The sequence below is a fragment of the Cnephaeus nilssonii genome (assembly GCF_951640355.1).
Source record: "Cnephaeus nilssonii genome assembly, chromosome: 3".
In the NCBI taxonomy this organism is placed as follows: Eukaryota; Metazoa; Chordata; class Mammalia; order Chiroptera; family Vespertilionidae; genus Cnephaeus; species Cnephaeus nilssonii.
The window spans coordinates 59,353,629-59,375,556 of record NC_137074.1 but is presented as its reverse complement, the minus strand read 5'-3'; the positions used below and the strand labels follow the sequence as shown (position 1 = coordinate 59,375,556).

The following is a 21,928-nucleotide window of genomic DNA, read 5'->3' as shown; positions in this document are numbered from 1 at the left end:
TTCCGCCCTCTTCCTTCTAAGTTGTCTAGAGTCTTCACTCCTCCCTCTCTCAGCGTATGCAAATTAGCCGCCATCTTTATTGGGTAATTTGCATACTCGTCCTGATTGGCTGGTGGGTGTGGCTTTGGCTGATGGGCGTGGCTTGGGCTTAGCAAATGTGCGGTCAATTTGCATATTACTATTTTATTATCCTCCCTTAGTGTTTGTTTTGTTTTGTTTTAACATAGAAAACCTAGATTTATTTGTTAAGCTATTACAAAGACAAAACAATTATCATGTGGAGTACTTTAAGGACTTCAACCCAATTTCATATGTTCTGCTACAGAAACTGAATGAAGAGGCTAGAAATTAAAGGATATAACATAACCTAAGAAGCTATAATTGAACAGACTGGTGAAACATGGTGAAAGGAGCAAAGCAAAAGCTAGTCAGAAGAAGCACTTGTGTTAGTATGTGTGGCTGGGATGTTTCCATAAAGGCTCCCTAGAGATGCCTGCATGATTAATCTGGGTCCCAAATTAATCCTTACCCCTGTGGAGAACGAGCAGAGGCCAGATTCATCTGAGATCTCTGTTCTTTTTTTTAAGGGTAACGGTATCCTTAGGCCCTAAAGGGGTCTATCTTAGATTCAGCCTCTCTTCCATCCCGTCTACCAACACCTAAGTGCCCATTTTCACCACATACCCCTGCTCGTTTACAGAAAATACATACACTGAAGGCAGGAATTATAGGCCTACTCAGAAGGTACCTAGACACAGAAAGTTTGGGGATAAGAGATAAACTACAAATACCCTCTTGGTTAAGTAAATTCACCTAGCTTAATAAAAGTCATAGTTTCTTCCGCTGGTGACAACTTGTTGTCTCATACAGTCTGTCTCAAGAAAGAACTGGTTCAGGAAGTTTTGGAGAAGGAAAAATATTTTCATCAACACCCCCTCCATAGAGGAAAAGGCACCAAGTTCTCTCCTACAGTTATTAGCAGAATCCCAAAGCAACATAAAATCATTTTCAGTTATCAACATCTGCATCCTCAAACTGTCCAGCAACTGTGGGTATAGTATCTACCTTCATCCCATCTTCATAACCTCTTACTGAATTTTCTGTCCGGACTCCAGCCATGTTACACTGGCTGCTCACAGACGGAGAAAGCATTCCTTCTAATCTCTCCAATGTGGCCTGGCCTTCAGCTGTTAAGTGGGATAACCCTTCTCCATAGTTGTAAAATGTAGGGATGTCCCCCTGCCCTTGTTCATGTGCTTCCACATTATATTCTTCTCCATCATAACAATCTGAATTTTTATCCTCAGGATCTGGATGCAAAGCCTGGCATTCACACATTGCAGTGAACATTGCCTCTAATGCTGATTTATCACCAGGCACAAATCTAAATTCAGCAATAGGTTCAACATCATCATCACTGTCTTCCTCTTCTTCATCAGTAACAGATTCTTTTGATTCTTCTTCAAATTTGGCATTCACCATAACATACAAATGCTCTCATGGATAGGCATTTAGGTCCCTGGACACTGCCTGCAAACTAATGGTGGGGTATTCCAGTGAGAATCCCAATCTAGAGCCATCTAACCAAGACAGGCGGCTCTCAGCGATGTGGAGTGCCTGTGCCCAGGCCCTTCCCGTTCAGCACCACCCCGGTATCGGGCTGCTGCTGCCAGAGCCCCTCAGCCGACCTGGGTGGCGGGAAACTTTTGAGGAAGCTCACTGCAGTAGTGAGGGCCAAGATGCAGACGGAAAGGGAGCTGAAGCACAACAATACCCGGATTACCGCATCCCGCTCCGGAAGCGATCTATCTTCCCTTAGTTTTGATACCCTTCCTTGCTCACCCCACTCCTCCAAAATAATGCAAGAAAATTTACTAGACTCTCTAGCTAATGTCTGGGGGTCCATTTATGCAATACTAGTGCATCTAAGACATTTTTTAATATAAAAAGATTTAAGTGCCTAATATATCTTAATGTTAAGCAAATTTTGTTATATTCTAAATTGCTGACAATGCATCTGCTTATGATTAACTTTCTGTAAACCAGAATACTTTATTAATAAGAGTCTTCCACTTCTGAATAATTTACTATACTATTTATTATTTTTATGTTTCTTGGAGTTAGGACTCATTTAGCTAGTTTCTTGATAGCTAGAATGATACTTTACATATTTTGGTGTTCACATTTTCTTTTTGATAATTACTAAGATCTTGAAATGGAAAAAGAAAAACCTTATATATAAATGTGACAAATTTCTCAGTGTGGCATGCATAATAGAAGGAAACTTAAAGGAGAAAGACCACTAGTTGAGGTGTAAGTCCCTTCTAGAAATCCCTGTCAGGCTGCCCCTTACTATGCTTGCACACCTTCAGTAATGGGTAGTAACTAGGTCTCTGACAGCCCATTTATCTTTGAACAGTTCACTGATTCAGGACCCTTTCAGTTTAATGGGATAAAATTTTATTTGCTATTCCACATATGTTACTCTTAGCTTCACAACTAAATTTTGAACTTTGTGAGAGAAGGATCACATGTGACTGATAAGTGAACCAGAACACACAATAACCTCATTTAAGTGTGGCTTCCTCTCTACAGCAGAGACTGGAAAGCTAAAAACATTTTCAGACTGTCTTGCAACTGAATTTCTAGATTTGAGTTGGTTTCTGCAAGTATCACATAAAACTTAAATTCAAACTGAGTAAAGTGGGGAGATAGACAAGTAAAGGTCACCCTTTACGTCAGAGCAAAGAAAGCATAATTCTGGAATCAGCAGCATAGTAACAACTTCCTGATTGACAGGAACACTAGTTCCCTTTGTTTCAAGGCAACATTTGTAAGAGACTTTTAAAAGTGGCTGGCAGAAAAGCTCTTTTATTAGCCTGAAAATTCAACAAGTGAGAAGTTTCCATGTAATGTCAAAGCAGAAATTGTATAATGTACTTATGGAGTAAATATAGAATAAATACAGGAAGTTAAACATAGCAGATAGGTTTGGATTTGAGTGCTCACTGTGTCACTATGTGATTCTGAGCCAGTTTCATAATTTCTAGGTCTCCTATAACTCATTCATAAATGGGAGTCATACAGTAGTACCTACCTATTTATACAAAGAGTAAACGAAATAATACTTGCAAAGAACATAGTAAATATTTTAATAAGCATTTGCCAGTGTCACTGTTAGTCTAGTGAGGTGTTTATAGAGCTATATAACAAGAAGAAACCTTAAAGATCATCTAATCCAAACTCTTCATTTTGTAACACCATGGTCAAAGAAAGATAGATGAAATATAGTTTCCACATTCAATAAACTCATAATTCAGGTGGGAACTATTAAAAATAAAATATACAGCTCGGCCTGTGTGGCTCAGTAGTTGAGTGTCAACCTATGAATCAGGAGGTCAAGGTTTGATTACCAGTCAGGGCACATGCCCAGGTTGCAGGCTGTATCCCTAGCAGGGAGCATACAGGAAGCAGCCAATCTATGATTCTCTCTCATCACTAATATTTCTATGTCTCTCCCTTTCCTTTCTTATCTCTGAAATCAATTTTTACAAAAACACACAAAAAAACAACATTCAATTTGGCACTAGATCATTACAATTCTTAAGTAAAGAAACTGAAATTCTCGCCCCAGCCTGTTTGGCTCAGTGGACAGAGCGTCAGCTTGGGGACTGAAGGGTCCTGGGTTCGATTCCAGTCAAGGGCACATGCCTGGGTTGTGGGCTTGATCCTCAGTAGGGGGTGTGCAGGAGGCAGCCAATCAATGATTCTCTCTCATCATTGATGTTCTCTATCTCTCTCCCTCTCCCTTCCTCTCTGAAATCAATAAAAATATATTTTTTTAAAAACTGAAACTCTCTTCACCTAATATTAAGAAGATAGTCACTATGGAAAGAAAATTCTTAATGGTTAATTCCAGGAACAACTAATTGATACAAAAATTTAAAAGAAAAATGTTTATTCCCTTCCCATGCCATCTTGAAGATTTTTGTCTGCATTTCCTTCCTTTCTATGTTCACTGGGCCAGGGAGGTTTTCGAATCATTTGTAAGTCACAGACGCATACATAAACTACACAGGACAATAGTTTTCTTTCTCCTAGAGCGTATCTCTATAGCCCATTCAAAACTGCCAATACCAACCACTTACTTGACTAGCCTTATCGTTACTTTATATATCCTTCTATGGAGAACATTCTCTGCATCAAGATTATCACACCCCTCCTAAATAACTGGAGAGAAGATAAAAGAAACCTACAAAACATTGCCATGTACTTTAGCAGAAACAGTTCGCTCTTCTCTGTTTTATTTTTGTAACAGAACCCAATTTTATTCGGGGTAACAATGAATTCAGTAAAAGGACTACATTTTCCAGACTCCCTTGCAGGACACATGTGAAAATGATACAACTAACCCTGGCCCATAAGAAACTCTCCTTTATAGTTCCCTTTCCTCTTTTCCCTTTCTGGTTGACAGGGATGAACCGCAGCCACCCTGAAAGCCACTCATTGGAAGACGTTTGTCAGCATCAGCCTGGGTCCCCTGACAGACCATATGGAAAGTGTGCTATTCCTGCCAACTAGGCCAACTGCCTCAGACTGTTATGTGTTTGGAGAATTACACAAATTTGGGGCTTATTTGTTATAGAAGCTTCCATTATCCTAGTACAGTCATTAAAAGGGTAGAGTTGTTAGAATTTAAACATATTGGCACTTTACATTTCCAACAAATATAACATGGTATAGAGAAAGCTAAATATAAAAACCTTCTCATGGTATTATTTTAATAAATTATTTTAATGTTTTCTGCATTTTCATTTATATTTTTACCTCTTCCAGTCATAGACCAAAGCCAGATATTTTATATTTCAAACAATCTTATGACATTATATTTCTGAAAGTAATCTTGGTTTAACAGGAAAAAATTTTATTAGAAGAAAAATTATTAAGAAAAATAATTTCTACACATAGATTTTCCAACTAGTTTCTTGGCTAAGTAACATGAAGAACGTAGAGGCCGATTAAGACTTACCAATGAAGTACAAGAAGCAGGATGATTGTAAGGGTACCACCACACTGTTTTATAGATGTTGATGTACTGAATGAACAGTGCAACCAGCAGGTAGATGAAAAAGAGAAATTCAAAGAGCAGGCTCCCATCCACAGGCAAATCAGGAATTTGGCAATGACGAACAGGACCTGGGGTGATTAAGGCTGTGATAGGTGGAACCGGAAGGCCAATAGCACTACCATTCCTGGAAGAGAAAACTAGGGTTAGCTCACATAGTGATTACCCTGCAGTGTCATACAGCATAAAGGGCTCCTGCTTCCTTCTCCACCTATCCTTTAACCTTTAGCCTTCCCCCAAATTCTACCCTAGGATCTTGGCTTCTCCCTTCACGGATACCCTCTCAGTGATCTAATATGTGGCCATGGTTTCCATTATCCTCTAGATGCTAAAAACAAAAATTTTTCTCCATCGAGCTCACTGCTGAGTTTTAGACCCATGTTATCAAGCTGTCTACTGGACCTCTCTGTATTCCTCCTCCTGTGGTCCTGGCTCTAGTTCATGTCCCATCCAGTTAGCTGCCTTAATCAGAAACCGGGCAGTCATATTAGAACTTTCCTTCTGCCTCATCCAATCACTCTCTAAATCTTACATACTCCACTTTATAACTTTCTCCAAACTGTACCCTCCTCTCTAAACCCCCTCTGTCTTAGTTCAAGCAGTTACTATTTTTTAACCTAAACTACTGCAGTAATCCCCATAAATTCAACTCCACTTTCACCAAATTCTCCAACCTTCCTTCAGAGATCTTTCTAAAGTGAAAGTCTGATCTTTCTAAAATGTTTCTCTCTTGAATGAATGCCTCTCCACTACCAATAGGATAATATTGAAAAAATTTAGTATGTCCTATGAGGTCCTCTGCTTAACAGACTAGCTTCATCTCCAAAAACATCCTCCTTAACCCCTCACGTACACATTTACTGACAAAATCCTTCACGACTTTTTAAATGATCAAGTATATCCCCTATGAAGCTTACTCCGATTTACTCAATCAAAACTAATTCATCTCTCCTCTGTGCCACCATTACACCTAAACTATGCCTTTATGCTGGGAAAAATGTAAGGCAGCAAGAAAAGACGACAATATGTGAGATGGACTAACTCCATAAAAGAAGCCTTAGGCACAGGACATTGTTGAGTACAGGACTCTGTGGGCATCACTAATTCATAGGCTCACCAGGAGTTGGAGCTGACTCACTGGCACATAAAATATGTCTTTAATATTGTACTGTTCATACTATTATATAATTTTTGTATATATCTACTAGAGGCCTGGTGCATGAAAATTCATACACTGGAGTGGGGGGGTCCCTCAGCCCAGCCTGCCCCCTCTCACAGTCTGAGAGCCCTCAGGGGTGGGAGGCAACGCAGCAATCAGGGGAAGGCGATGCCCCATCACACCTCTGTTGCTGCCTCTGCCAGCAGCGCAAGCCTCGGCCGGCCCTGGTTACCTGAGCCTCGGGCAGCCCTGGGCAGCTGGGCAGCCACCATCTGAGGCTTGCCTATGCCTCCAGCCGGCCCTGGGCAGCTCGGCAGCCGCCATCCGAGGCTTGCCTGCACCTCGGGCCGGCCCAGGGCAGCTGGGGGGCTGAGGGGTCTGGGGGACTCCGGAGGCAGGCACGGCCGGACCCACCTGGGGGGCAGGCCCGGCTGTGCCGCGTGCCTGCCGCCCCAGCAGGGCTGAGGGGATTGGGCACCGCCATCTTGTGGCTGTGGGCACTGCCATCTTTGAGGGCGTGGCAGTCAATTAGCATAGTCCCTCCTTATTGACTGTGGGCGCCACCATCTTTGAGGGCAGGGCAGTCAATTAGCATATTCCCTCCTTATTGGCTGTAGGCGCTGCCATCTTTGCGACAGCGTGAGGGTCAATTAGCATATTCCCGCTTTATTAGATAGGATGTCTTATCTATCAGACCATAATCTTAAGGACTATAATTTTCCTACTTTACTACAAATATGTATCTTTAGGTTGAGAAGACAGCAGACCAATATAGTCATAAAAAAATAGGGATCTCTTAAAACACTAGTTAGGACATACAGGCTTTAATCCCTCTCTCCTTATTATCCCTTCTACCAAGCTGTTTTATTCGTGAAAAATAGCTGGGCTATCAAGAATGATAACATTTCCCATTATATGTCACATGGGAGTAGTTACAGAGATCTAAGAGTCTACTATTTTTTGAATAACATGAAAAAGAGGGTTGGTTTGTATTTTCAAAGAAGATTCTAGAAAAGGAACAATATTAGCATTACCATTCTACTCTTAAAGTTCCAAATATAGAATTCTGGCATTAGCATATGACATTCACAGTACTTTATGTGACTTCTAGGAGTATAAACTCTGGTCACTCTGAACAGTTAAGAATAATATGGCAGAAATGCAGAGGAGCCAGAAGGTAAGAATAGGGATGGGGGAGGGAAGGATCAGAAAAAATTATGAAAATTTCTTCCTCATTGTCAGTGTATATTCTAATAGAACAAGCTTATCAAGGAGTAGGTTGTGATCTACCCGAAGGTTTCTTAACCTTACCTGTTCAATCATAAACCAATCATCAACACCACAGCCCTGTGATCTGTTCTGAGAGATGGGCCACAGCACTTCCCAACTCCAGGAGATTCATTCACACAGAACACAACATGAAAAGTGCCCTCTGGAGGTGTACAAGTTGGTCAACTTGAATGGAGGGGATTAATGCCAACAGCCAATCTATTCTCTCACTCCAGTTAATCATAAGATATGGAAATAAATTCTGAGCAGAAGTTATAAGGTTAGAGGCCTCTACTCTAGAACAAAATAAAAATTCGAATTTCTCTTCAGTCAAAACTAGGTGAAAGGGGAAAGCATGCTGAATGAACTATTTGTTATAATTTAAAGGTATAAAAGGTTCTTATAGAATTTTTTCTAAGTAAAGACTAATCTGCTTCTGTGGTTAACAATGTCAATAAAATGCTGGGCCTCAAGAAAGATATTCCAAATGAAGTTCAAAAGATCTACACCTGTGATATTCTATACCCCTTGGCTACTATAATTCAAACCAGAAGACAGAGAGACAAAAGTCAAATAAAGTGACCCAGAGCATCAGTGGGAAAGAGGAAATAAGGAATACCGTAAGTTGAAAGCTTGAGAGGACATATGAGCAAAGTTCTTAACTGGCCCCACCAAAGCCAAAAGCTAACATAAACAGACTTGGTCAATATATCTCAGAAAATTAGTTACACAACACCAATAATGAACTCACAGAAAGAGAAACTGAAAAAACGATCCCATTTACCACTGCACCAAGAAAAAAATTAAGATACCTAGGAATAAACTTAACTAAGGAAGTAAAAGATCTGTACTCGGAAATCTACAAGATGCTGAAAAAAAGAGATAGAGGAAGACATAAACAAATGAAAGAATATACCGTGTTCATGAATTGGTAGAATCAACATCATTAAAATGTTCATACTACACAAAGCAATCTATAGATTCAATACAATTCCCATTAATATACCAATGGTATATTTCACAGACCTAGAACAAACTCTCTAAAAATTCATATGGAATTAAAAAAAAAAAATAGCTGCAGCAATCCTGAGAAAGAAGAACAATGTTGGAGGGATCACAATACCAGATATCAAGCTATATTACAAAGCCACTGTTCTCAAAACTGCCTGGTACTGGCACAAGAACAGACATATAGATCAATGGAACAGAACAGAGAACCCAGATATCGACCCAAACCACTATGCTCAGTTAATATTTGACAAAGGAGGCAAGAAAATACAATGGAGTCAAGACAGTCTCTTCAATAAACGGTGTTAGGAAAATTGGACAGATACATGCAAAAAAATGAAACTAGACCACCAACTTACACCATACACAAAAATAAACTCAAAATGGATAAAGGACTTAAACATAAGATGGGAAACCATAGAAATCTTAGAAGAATCCATAGGCAGCAAAATATCAGACATATGTCATAGCAATATCTTTACCAATACAGCTCCTAGGACAATGGAAACTAAGGAGAAAATAAACAAATGGGACTACATCAAAATAAAAAGCTTCTGCACAGCAAAAGAAACCATCAACAAAACAAGAAAGCCCACTGCATGGGAGAACATATTTACCAATGTTATCTTCGATAAGGGTTTAATCTCCAAACTTAACAAAAGGAAGATAAACATCACAATCAAAAAATGGGCAAAGGACCTAAATAGACTTTTCAGAAGAGGACATACAGAAGGCCAAGAGACATATGAAAACATGCTCAAAGTCACTAATCATCCAAGAAGTACAATGAGGTACCATCTCACACCTGTCAGAATGGCTGTCATCAACAAATCAATGAACGACAAGTGTTGGCGAGGATGTGGAGAAAAAGGAACCCTTTGTGCAGACTGGTGCAGCCACTGTGGAAAACAGTATGGCGTTTCCTCAAAAAATTAAAAATGGAAGTTCCATTGGACCCAGTAATCCCACTTCTAGAAATATATCCCAAGAAATCAGAAACACCATTTAGAAAGGATATATGCACCCCTATGTTCACAGCAGCACAATTTACAATAGCTAAGATTTAGAAACAGCCGAAGTGCCCATCAGTAGATGAGTGGATTAGAAAACTGTGTACATCTACACAATAGAATACTACACTGCTATAAAAAAGAAGGAACTCTCACCATTTGCAACAGCATGGATGGACCTGGAGAGCATTATGCTAAATGAAATAAGCCAGTTGGAGAAAGATAAATATCACATGATCTCACTCATTTGTGGACTATAATGAACAATATAAACTGATGAACAAAAATAGATCCAGAGTCATAGAAGCATCGAACAGACTGCCCAACCTAAGAGATGGGATGTTGGGGGGTACAGGGGGGAGGTGGCACCTTAAGAGATCAACCAAAGGACTTGCATGCATATAAGCATAACCAATGGACACAGACAGTAGGGGGGTGAGGGCATGTGCTGCGGGGTGGGAGTGGCCGGGTAGAGGTCAATGGGGGGAAAAGGAGACATATCTAATACTTTTAACAATAAAGAATTGGGGGGAGAGAAAATTAATTACAGATTTTTTTTTTTTTAAATTATTCCTAGGGCAGCAGGACATGGCTTAAGGAAAAAAAAAAAGACTTATTCCTCTAACACAGTGGTTCTCAACCTTTCTAATGCCGCCAACCCTTTAATACAGTTCCTCATGTTGTGGTGACCCCCAACTACAAAATTATTTTCGTTGCTACTTCATAACTGTAATTTTGCTACTGTTATGAATTGTAATGTAAATATCTGTATTTTCCGATGGTCTTAGACCCACAGGTTGAGAACTGCTAGCAGGGTCGCCTAAGACCATCGGAAAACACAGATATTTACATTACAATTCATTAACAATAGCAAAATTACAGTTATGAAGTAGCAACAAAAATAATTTTATGGTTGGGGGTCACCACAACATGAGGAACTGTATTAAAGGGTCACGGCATTAGAAAGGTTGAGAACCACTGCTCTAACAGGATATGAAAATATATTGAAGAAAAGCAAAGAGATACAAATGTTTGCGATACAATGTAGAATAGTTCTCCCACATTTTCCACTAATCAGCTGTGATTTTTGCGAAAGTAACTATATCCCTGAGCCTATAATACAAGGGTTGTAATAGATTCTCTTTAAAGAACTGTTCTCAATGTTAACACTGAATATTATCATTTAAACTGTGTTGCAGGTCCCCAAGGCCAAGCCCAGGTTTGATGATTTGCTAGGAGGATTCATGGGACTCGGCATATAGTTGTGCTCACAGCTAAGATTTATTACAGCAAAGGAATACAAATCAAAATCAGCAGAGGAAAAGGTACATGGGGCAAAGTCTGGAGAAAACCAAGTGCACATTTCCAAGAATCCTTTCTCAGTGGAGTCATACAGGACACACATAACTCGCAGTAAATATTTGTGACAATATGTGTTAAGTGCTATCTATAAGGAAAGTTCATTATAGACTCAGCACCCAAAGTTTTTACTGAGGGCTGGCCATAGAGGTACTCTCAGTCTAGCAGTACACTATTTCCAGAATCCCCAAAGGAAAGCAGGTGCTCAGCATAGCCAACCTTAGAAATGCCTGCTTGCAAGGCTGGCATCTGGAACTTGACTGGAAAACAGTTCCCTTATGACATAAAAGTTTCACTAAATAATAAGAGTGGCTCACTGTGCCTAAAGCATTTGTGCAAACAATGTGGTTTATTTTGAATACCTGCTTCGTCCTTGCATATAAAGTTTGTATGCGAAAGAGTTAACATACCAGGTCTGAGACTGGCTTTTATGGAGCCAGCAAGCAAAAGAATTTACCTAGGCAAATGGATAAAGCAAGGAGGATTCAAAGGAATAAAGAAGAATAGGAAGGGATAAAGCAGTGATCATTTGAACATGTTCAGGTGATATTAGTAACAAAGTACCTGCATGGACAAAACAAAGAAAAACTCAGACCTTCTCAAATAAGATTCTCCCTCAACTATAAGCTCTAGGAAACTCCAGTATATCCTCCTCCTTTAGGAGGCAATCATCTACGCAAGCCATCCTAAGAACAAATCCCTGCTCCCCACAGGTGGAAAACAGGACAGGGAACTATAGACTTCAATCTTGACTGTGTCATCAAACTAGCTCTATAACATTCTCAAGTTTAACTTCACCATTCGGGCACAATGCTCTCTTCTCCAGCTGACCTGTCTTGCAGAATCAAAGATATCACCTGAAATTATATCATACTTAAGCAATTATCTATTTCTCTCTTCAGTACTCTGCAGTCACTCCAAAAGAGAGTTCTCCCCGTCTGGAACCTGTCTTTATATACATCCTGCCTGAAACTATATTCTAGGCTGTCTACCACTGGTTTTTATCCCTATTTTTTATAACTCTATCTTATATGATAAACTATTCTAGGCTGCTTCTTTCCCATCAAGAAACAAATACAGAATATCTTCTCCCAAAATAACCTCTTTAGGTAAAAATGTCACAAAATAGTCACTCAATAACAGTGACTTTGCAAACCATGAACAACTATGATCTTTCACTTTATTCTAATCTGTTGAAAAATATGTTTATCTCCCCACCACCCCAGTTAATTGCTGAAGAAATATATGTTAAAGGAGGAGAGCAGATGAAGAATGGTAGGTCAAGGCAATCATGATCGGAACTTTGAAAGCCAGGATAAAGGGCTACAAGGAAGGCAGAGAAAAGCAAACATGATCAGAGCTAAAATCACCTAAGAGCAGAGGTAATTTCCAAATGTTCCTAGTTCTTCCCAGTACTCTACTTGCACACTTTTTAAGTACAAGCATAATCACGTAAGAATGTGGTTTTCAGTTCTTTTTTTAATAGCAGAACACTTCATTTTTTCTCCCCAAAAGGTATTTTACATGGTATCCCAATACTTAAAACTCATAGGAGGAGTTAGTCTGATTAAGAAGGGCTAAGAAACCCGAAGCCTAGATTGCTAGGCCTGCCAGCCTCTTTCTTCCCTCAAAGCACTTCCATAGCAGCCCCTGAGACACTGAGGAGGAATCCACGGGACAATTTGAGAACATAATTATCTGGGGGAATCCTCAAAGCCCAAGCAGAAGAACAAAGAACTGCTGGAGTTAATATGGAGGCAGAGCTGCACTGGTCAGGTAGCTCAGTTGGTTAGAGCACTGACCCAACAAGCCAAGCTTGTGAGTTAGATCCCCAGTCAGAGCATACACAAGAATCAATCAGTGGGGGAATAAATAAGTGAAACAACAAATTGATGTTTCTTTCTCCCTCTCCCTTCCTCTCCCTCTCTAAAAAAAAAATCAATTAAAGCCTGTTTGATGTGGCTCAGTGGTTGAGCATAGACCTATGAACCAGGAGGTCAGGGTTCGATTCCCAGTCAGAGCATATGCCCAGGTTGCCTGCTTGATCCCCGGGGGGGGGGGGGGGGGGGGGGGGGGGCAAGAGGCAGCCAATCAATGATTCTCTCTCACATCAGTGTTTCTCTCTCTCCACTCCCTCCCAATCTCTCTCTAAAAATCAATGGAAAAAATATACTCGGGTGAGAATTAATAAAACAAAACAAAAAAATCATGTTCTTTATTCTCATACAACATGACACAAATCTCAAGATGTTCAAGTTATAGCTGACAGTTTATTAATTTCAAACAAATTTTTGAAGAAAATAATTTGTAGGACCCTTGATGGAATATGACTTACAATTTTAGAATCTCATATAAACTGTCAATTTTAATTTGCCCTCCAAAAAATAAAAGCCTTGTACTTTAATTCATTCCTCCCTTTATTTATTTATTTATTTATTTATTGTTAATCCTCACCCAAGGATATTTTTTCCACTGATTTTTAGAGAGAGTGGGAGGGAGGTGGGGATACAGAGAAACATCAATGTGAGAGAAACACACTGATGGGTTGCCTCCCAAACACAACCTGACCAGGGCCGGGGATCGAGCCTGCAATTCAGGTACATGCCCTTGACTGGAATCGAATCTAGGACCCTTCAGTCCATGGGCCAACATGCTAACCACTGAACAAAACTGGCTAGGGCTCCTCCCTTCCTTTAATAGCCAAAAAGGTGATGACTAGAATTTGGATTATGAACCATAACTAAGAATTGGACTGCTTTCACTTTGTGGGCCCCATATCACAACTCTCCGCCTCCCAAGTATTCTGAAACACTGAGCTTTCGGTTTTCAAGGCAGGACTTCTATTTCAGGGTCAGGAAATTACCTTCACAAACAAATACCTGAAGAGCATGATGACTTCTATGTGAGTCTTACTGATCACAGGATATTACAAATTACAAATAATCTTATTTCTCCTTTACCTGTTTCTCAGGCCTGTTCCATTGCCGCAGCCCCCACCAACCAAAGTCTGTAAAGAAGGCAAAGCGGAACGGCTTAGCTGCTGCCGACTAGGGCCCCTCCTTCCACCGGGCATGTCCGGAAACCAGTCTGCTTCCAGTGCCACCTGTAGTTGCAACCCAGGTTAATGGCTGTCAACCTGTTTCAACTCTGAACAATAACAAAACAAACAAAAATGACACACATTTAAATGTCAGTTTTCTATTTTTTAAACTAAGCAATGTAAGAAAACAACCAGAAAAACTGAGTGAACAGGGCTTGTAAAACCAGATTTTCAAACAAATGCTCTTAGTATCTATTACCTACTTTATTCTAATGAAATGAATACTCAAACTCGAATGGGTCAGATCAAAAGCATAAGTTCTGATCTAAGGTGTGTTCAGCACTAGGGAAGTCACAATTTGTGCTTTTTAAAAATATTTTTATTGATTTCAGAGGGGAAGGGAGAGGAAGATAGAGATAGAAGCGTCAATGATGAGAGAGAATCATTGATTGGCTGCCTTCTGCACATGGATCAAGGCATGTGCCCTTGACTGGAATCAAACCCGGGACCCTTCAGTCCGTAGGCAGATGCTCTATCCACTGAGCCAACCCAGCTAGGGCAGGGAAGTCACAATTTGTATCTCTACAATCAGGTACAAATTTACAAGAGACACCTAATATAAACACTTCCAATTCAAATGTAATATTTCACAGTAAGGCACTTGAAATACAGGAGAATCAGCACTGTCCAAAACGTTACGTTTTGTTACCAAGCGATCTGGTTCTGTGCTCAGATGTGTTACATATTATCTGACTTTAACTGAGGCGCTTCTTTATCAGAAAGGAAAAAAAAAGTGTTCCCTGGCCTACAGAGGTTGTTGTCAGGACTGACAATGATGGATGTGAGTATACCAGTCGACCCTTTTAACTCTGTAAAAGTAAAACTGTTCAAATGGTATCTCCATCCGTTAGAGTGAAAACATTGGAAGGAGCGCAAGTGGATGCCCACTCCAGAAAAACGTATGTAACATTTCTTAGAAATTACTGAAACTGCAAGAGAGAAAGTCACAGATGAAGATCCTGACTGAAAAAGAAATTGTCCTCGCCAATCTGGCAAAATCACGGCTCCTCCAATATGGATACGAAAATCTGTTTACTACACAATACAACTTAAAAACTAAAGAATGACACCGTAAAAAAAAAAAAAACTTCTGGCTTTCAAAACACTGCTGTAGACTGCACTATTCCTATAGCTTTATTCAAACCGCTGGATGTAGGCAGGGACTGCTGGTCCTTGCTCAAAGGGAAAGGTGTGGAGCAAAAAAACCTGGAATGGAAGAGGCGAGAGGATGCAGTGGGGGTAGGTGGATGGCGAGAGACTACAGACTTCAATAGACCTGCCCCCAAAGAGGGGACAAGCGGCCCCCGCCCCGCAACCCGGAGAGCCGAAACAGGCCTTGGGCAGACGGACAGCACGGCAGTTCCGTTATACTCACGCATGGAGGAGGCCCGGCCGGTGGGGCGGGATCCCTGGGAGCAGGCAGCAGCTTTACTCGAGGGACCCCAAGCAAGAGAACCCCCTCCTCGCGTTGAGGCGCCCCAAACCAAGTGCTTGTCCGCAGGCCGTCCAGCCCACGGAGTCGAAAAAAAGATGTCCACGCTTCGAGTTGCCAGACCCAGACTTAGACCCAGACCCTGAGTCAGCGGCAGAGTCAGAGCCAGAGCTAAAGCTACAAACAGAGCCAAGTGCCGTCAGCACTCGCCCGCAGCCTCCATTACCGCGGAGCTGAGCAGACGTGGCAGCGCACGGCGATGACGTCAGCTCCGCGACGGCCGGGCGCCCCTGCTGCGAGCTGACTCCCGGAACTACTCCCGCAGCCCCTAGAGCGAGCCCCCAGCCCCGCCCGCCTGCACCTGCGCAGTGGGACGCGCCTGCTCCGCGGGACTCTGGGTCCCGCCCTCCCCGCCAGCGCTGGCGGATGTCCTCCTCGTGGGGCCTCAGGGACCCAGTCCCTAAGGGTCTTTCTTGTAATCTCCTGGACTCCAAGTAACAGCTCTGCAAGTTGTCGCTCTCATTTTTACAGATGAGGGGGGTTGAGAGACGTCACTGAGGTCACGTGTCTGGTGCGTAAAGGAGTCCAAGTCGCACAGTCTTGCTTTAGCATCCAGTCGTGCTCTTATTGTCAAGGACTAGAGCTCACAGTCCAGCGGAAGAGACAGATTGTAACAATAAATGTTACAATGCCACAAAAAATTGCAATTTGTTAAAATAAATGCAACATTAATATTCTGCCCAAGGTCAGGAGATAGCATCTAGACAGCGTAATACATTCCGTGGGAGGGGGGTGGTGTCTCCCCAGGAAAGCTTCACAGAGAGCTCGGGGTTTAAAACCAAGACTCCAAGAAGGAACAGACGGTTGGTAGGAGAATGGCTTTCTAGTAAAGGAATTGTCACATAAGGTAAGGAGGTGGACAGCAGCATCATGAAATCAGAAACTGCCAGTAGTTTGGTATTAGAAGAAGAGTAAAAGTGTCAAAAGGAGCACTTGTGCCGAAACCGGTTTGGCTCGGTGGATAGAGCGTCGGCCTGCGGACTGGAAGGTCCCAGGTTTGATTCCGGTCAAGGGCAGGTACCTTGGTTGCGGGCACATCCCCAGTAGCGGGTGTGCAGGAGGCAGCTGGTCGATGTTTCTCTCTCATCGACGTTTCTAGCTCTCTACCCCTCTCCCTTCATCCCTGTGAAAATCAATAAAACATATATTAAAAAAAAAAAAAGGAGCACTTGTGTGAGATCTCTCACGCTAGAGATTTTAAGAGCCTTAAGAGAAAACTCTTTGTATTGGGTAATGACGAGTTAACCATTATTGAGAGTCCTTTTTGGCACCAGATACTAGATTAGTAGTTTTATATATTTCATTTAAATCCCAATGCTTTGATACTACCATTGTTCCTATTTTACAGAGGAAATTGAAATTAGAAGATATGAATATACAAAATCCAACACAGATACTTTCATCATATTCACCTCTAGGTGTAAGGAGTTTTGCACATTTAAAAAAAAATTTGATTTCAGAGAGAAAGGGAGAGGGAGAGAAGGATAGAAACATCAATGATGAGAGAGAATCATTGATTGGCTGCCACCTGCACGCCCCCTACTGGGGATCAAGCCGGCAACCTGGGCATGTGCCCTGACCAGAATTGAACCTTGACCTCCTGGTTCATAGATCAACGCTCAACCACTGAGACAACAAATATTTTATTTGTTCTGTAAACTGTTTCCTAGCTTGATACGTTCAAACTCCTTTGCCACTTATTTATTTAGCGACTATTATGAACCAGACATAGTGTTAGTGAACAAGACAGATATGTCTCTGCCCTCCTGCAGCTTGTATTCTAATGAGGAAAGCATTTATTTAATAAGTAAAATAATTAGAGATTGTGTTGTGAAGGAAACAAAGGGGTGAGGTAGACAATAAGGAGGGTGCTATTTTGAAGGGATAGATCTGTCTGAAGGAATGACATTTCAGCATGTTGGGAAGGAACCAGAGATGCAAAAATGGGAGAGAAAAGCAATCTAGATAGAAAACAAAAGTTATACAGAGCTTCTAAGGTGGCTTAGAGCTTGCCATGTTTGAGAAACTTAACACAAAATTGTATAGCTAGATCATGGTGAGCAAAGGGAAATGTGGTGTTAACAAATAATTTAACTTCCACAGCTGAAAGTCTTTTGTAAGAAAGGTGTATTAAAGAGCCGAAATTGCTGGCCAAAAGGAAGACTAGTCTTGGGACATGAACTCCATTGCCTCAAAATTTTGCAAATTATACATCAAGAAGGCGGTGGTGGGGATGGGGGCAGGGAGAAAGATTTAAGCTGTTCTAAAAGATTTATATTAGCTGTAGATAAAGAGGATGGGAAAAGGGGAAGCAGAGTTAGTTCTGGGGTAAGCTCAGCAGAATCTGCCAGGAAGAAGTGTCTGCTGCTGTGGATGAGCTGTAACCAGCAGACTGGAAAATTCATGTGTTAATAAGTGGATAATTGTGGCAAATTGATGCAGCCATTATAGAAAACAGTATCTAAGGTTCTCAAAAATGTAAAAATAGAACTACCTTGTGACCCAGCAATTCCACTCCTGGGTAATTATACAAAGAAATCCAAAACACTAATTCAAAAAGATATACGCACCCCTACATTCACTGCAGCATTGTGGGGTTTTTTTGAAATTGGGTTTATTAAGCATTCCATTAATTGGGCAGCATCCCATTTAGCAATTAGAAGGGGCCTCCCCTGCAGCATTATTTACAATAGCCAAGATATGGAAGCAACCTAAATGTCTGGATAAAGAAGATGTAGGTACATATATACAATGAAATATTAGTCAGTCATAAAAATGAATGAACATCCATTTGTGACAACATGGATGGACCTAGAGGGTATTGTGCTAAGTGAATTAAGTCAGAGAAAGACAAATACTGTACCATATGGTTTCACTTATATGTGGAACATAAAGAACAAAATAAAATAGAAATAGACTCATAGATATAGAGAACAAATTGATGGTTGACAGATGGGAAGGGGGTTAGTAGGCAGAGTGAAAAAGGGAAGGCATTAAGAAGTACAAATTGGTAGTTACAAAATAGTCACAGAGATTTAAAGTAAAGCACAGTTATTGTAATCGCTATGTATAGTGCCTGGTGGTTACTGGATTTATGGGAGAATCACTTTGTAAATTATATAAATGTCTAACCACTATACTGTATAGTTGAAACTAATCTATATATATAAAAGCCTAAGCAGCCGTTACAACAGAACGACCGGTCGCTATGACACGCACTAACCACCAGGGGGAAGGTGCTCAATGAAGGAGCTCACACCAGCCCACAGGCCCTGATCACTGATGGGGCCTGCCGGCCAACCTCCCGGTCCCTCCTTCCAGCCAGCAGGCCCTGATTGCCCAATCGGGGCTGGGCTGGGCTGGGCTGGGGACCCAGGGGTGGGTGGCAGCAGATGTGGGTGGTGAGGGAAGGAAGAGGGCGGGAAGTGGGGAGGCGAGGAACCTGATCGGCCCTGATCGCCAGCCTCTAGTATAAAATAATATTGAATGTTTGTAATTGAAAAAAAAAGTGAATAATCATGGACATAGCCACCTGGAAATTAATCCTAAATTCCAACAGATATATAAGAATAGCCAGTCTTGTCAGAGCTGGTCTACAGATATTAACAGGCTAACGTTTCTCTTTCGCTCACTCTTCAGCCACTGTAATTTTAACTTAGAACATCTCAGGATTTTTTTTCTTGTTAGTGGCATGAAATTAATTTGAAGACCACCAGGAGTTTGAACATGGAGAATCTTTTAAACCATAGTGTTTGCATTTTAGTGGCTGGCATAGGACCTAGAAATCTGTGATTTTTTATAAGCTCTAGGATTCTGGTACTTATTATACCTAGGAACCACTAGAATAAAATACCTTACCTGTTAAGGAAGTGAAACTATTATATGGATTCACATGCAGCTTATTCCTCCTGTGCATAGAGCCCACTTAACTCCCAACCTCACTGTTCTTCTTCCAACCTCGCTGCAGAAAATATTTGCATTGTAATGCAAGGTGAGTTCCATTTTGCTCTGATCACAGAAAACTGTACTTGTGGAAAAGAAAAGCTCTTTTATTCAAGTTTTAAAAATTATTCTCCACTACAAGGGTGGACAAAATTAGGTTTACATTGCTCACATGGAAAATAATACAATCCTACCTAATAATAGACAAATATGCAAATTGACCATACCTCCACTGCACCAAAGCCACGCCCACCAGCCCAAGCCACGCCCACCAGCCAATTAGGGCGAGTATGCAAATAAACCGAACCAAGATGGCTACAGCCACTGAGAGCAAGGTTTCCCAGGCAACAGAGGGAAACAAGCTTTCCGCCTGCCCTTGCCAGGCCTAAGCCTCCACTCAAGATACAAAGTTTCAATTATAGAAGGTAAACAAATTCAAACAGAATGGCGGCAGCCACGGAGCTGGAGAGACCAGGCCAGGGTTGCCCGCAGTAACGGAGAAAGCAAAGCTTCCTGCACACCCTGGCCGGGCTCAGGCCTCTGCTTAAGGCTACAAAGTTTCAATTATAGAAGGTGAATTAACTCAAACAGAAATGGCAGACAGTGGAGCATGCAGGAGGCTTGGCTCCGCTCCAGGCTACAAAGTTTCAATTGTAGAAGGAAAATAAATTGCAGATAGCAGTGCCTCCGCTTGGGTCACCAGGGGGCGTGGCTGGCCTGCAAACCACCACAGGCCCCTTGCTCAGGCTGCCCCATGCCCCAAGGAAACCCCCACCCTTATCTGGGACACCCTTCAGGGCAAACCAGCTGGCCCGAACTCCTGCACCAGGCCTCTATCCTATCTAATAAAAGAGTAATATGCAGATTGACCACCACTCCAACACACAATATGACTGCCCCCATATGGTCAAAGATCCTGCCCCCATGTGGACACAAGATAGCCACCACAAGATGGCCAGCAGGGGAGGGCAGTTGGGAGGCACCCGGCCTGCAAGGGAGGGAAGTTGGAGGTGATCAACCCTGCAGGGGAGGGCAGTTAGGGGTGACTGGGCCGGCAGAGGACGGAAGTTGGGGGCAAACAGGCTGGCAGCAGAGTGGTTAGGGGGTGATCAGGCTGGCAGGCAGAAGCGGTTAGGGGCAATCAGGAAGGCAGGCAGGCAAGCAGTTGGGAGCCAGCAGTCCTGGATTTTGAGAGGGATAACCAACTGCCCATTTAGGCCCGATCCCACTGGGATCGGGCCTAAATGGGTAGTCGGACATCCCTCGAGGGGTCCCAGATTGGAGAGGGTACAGGCTGGGTTGAGGGACACCCCCCCCCCCCCCCGTGCACGAATTTTGTGCATCGGGCCTCTAGTAATAAATAATAATGCAAGAATAAACTGTTTCATGTACTGTAGCCCTACTTTTGCCTACGCCTGTATATTCATTTTAGACTAACTTTGAAAATGAAAGTTATTGTGTTGTTCATTTATGGAGTACACTGCCTTGTCATGTACTTTTGATGAATATTCATGTTGAAGTTCTGCACACCTTCCTAGAAATAAAAGAAACTTCGACTCAAGTTTTCATTTGGATTCCCGAAGAAGTCTTGTATGATAGAGTGTTGGAGATCTATTTTCTCCTCTCCCAAAGTGAGTGACTTGGCCTATTCCTAACTAATCAACATTATTTTGTCTTTCATCATTCTTCAACATGCATCCTAAGTTTTGCCCTCCACTACCATCACCCCAAGGCTACCCCCACCCTCTGCAGATTATGGCTTTTCCCTTTTTAGTGTCTCCAGCACAATATTCTATAATGGCAATATTTCCTTTTTTTTTTTTTTCTCAACCTGGAATATACCTCTCTTACCCCTTTCTCCAGATGTCCAGTTCATGTTGATCTTTCCTTCCACTGAAACCAGGAACGTTTACTTATTGCCTTAAGTTGTGCATTATCTCTGGGAATCCTATTTGTCTTCCCACTAGTTCTAAACCCCTTGAGGGCACAGATCTCATCTTGGTCTTCCATGTATTTCCACGGAGCTTAAGTTGACACTGTTAGGATGAACTACCCCTAATCTCTCTTCTGAAATATATATTGTTATAAGCTGTTCCCATAGGTTTGAGCAGATGACGAATGCCTGCAGAAGCAGGATGAGAAGAACTTCTTTCCTCCTGATCGACCTTTGCACTCTCCTCCCTTGACTCCCTTGACCAACTGGTGTCTTCCCCTCCAACTGACCAACTCTCGCACCCACATCCTGACCCTATATTGTGTACTTCTACCCTATATAAGAGAGCCTCACCACCCCCTCGGGTCTGACACCCACACACTGGTGTGAGAGAATGAAATAACGTTTCTTAAACTCCCACAGCATCTCTCGGCCCGGCTCCTTTTGGTGTGGACCTAACAGTCACTATGCACACTTTAGACAACAGTTAAAACTTGTAGTTTTATGGTCACTATATATATACACCTAAAC

General features: G+C 41.9%; 1 protein-coding gene and 1 pseudogene across 3 annotated transcripts in view; both read right to left on the bottom strand.

The window, feature by feature from the left end:
* The window catches only part of TMEM39A (transmembrane protein 39A), a 37,146-nt gene extending 21,397 nt beyond the window's left edge, over positions 1–15,749 (bottom strand). Inside the window, exons 1-3 of one of the 2 annotated variants that reach the window (XM_079767414.1) lie at positions 15,406–15,749; positions 13,891–14,033; positions 5,030–5,252 (exon numbers count right to left, since the gene is read on the bottom strand). In XM_079767414.1, the coding sequence (XP_079623540.1) occupies positions 5,030–5,252; positions 13,891–14,003 (336 nt within the window). In that variant the 5' untranslated portion in view covers positions 14,004–14,033; positions 15,406–15,749. Of the gene's footprint in view, positions 1–5,029; positions 5,253–13,890; positions 14,078–15,405 lie in introns of both variants that reach the window. The other variant, XM_079767413.1, reaches the window with a different exon arrangement.
* Positions 151–2,650, bottom strand: LOC307097419 (methylosome subunit pICln-like; annotated as a pseudogene). Its single transcript has one exon. The product of its transcript is annotated as a methylosome subunit pICln-like (transcript).
* Positions 15,750–21,928: the final 6,179 nt, after the last annotated feature.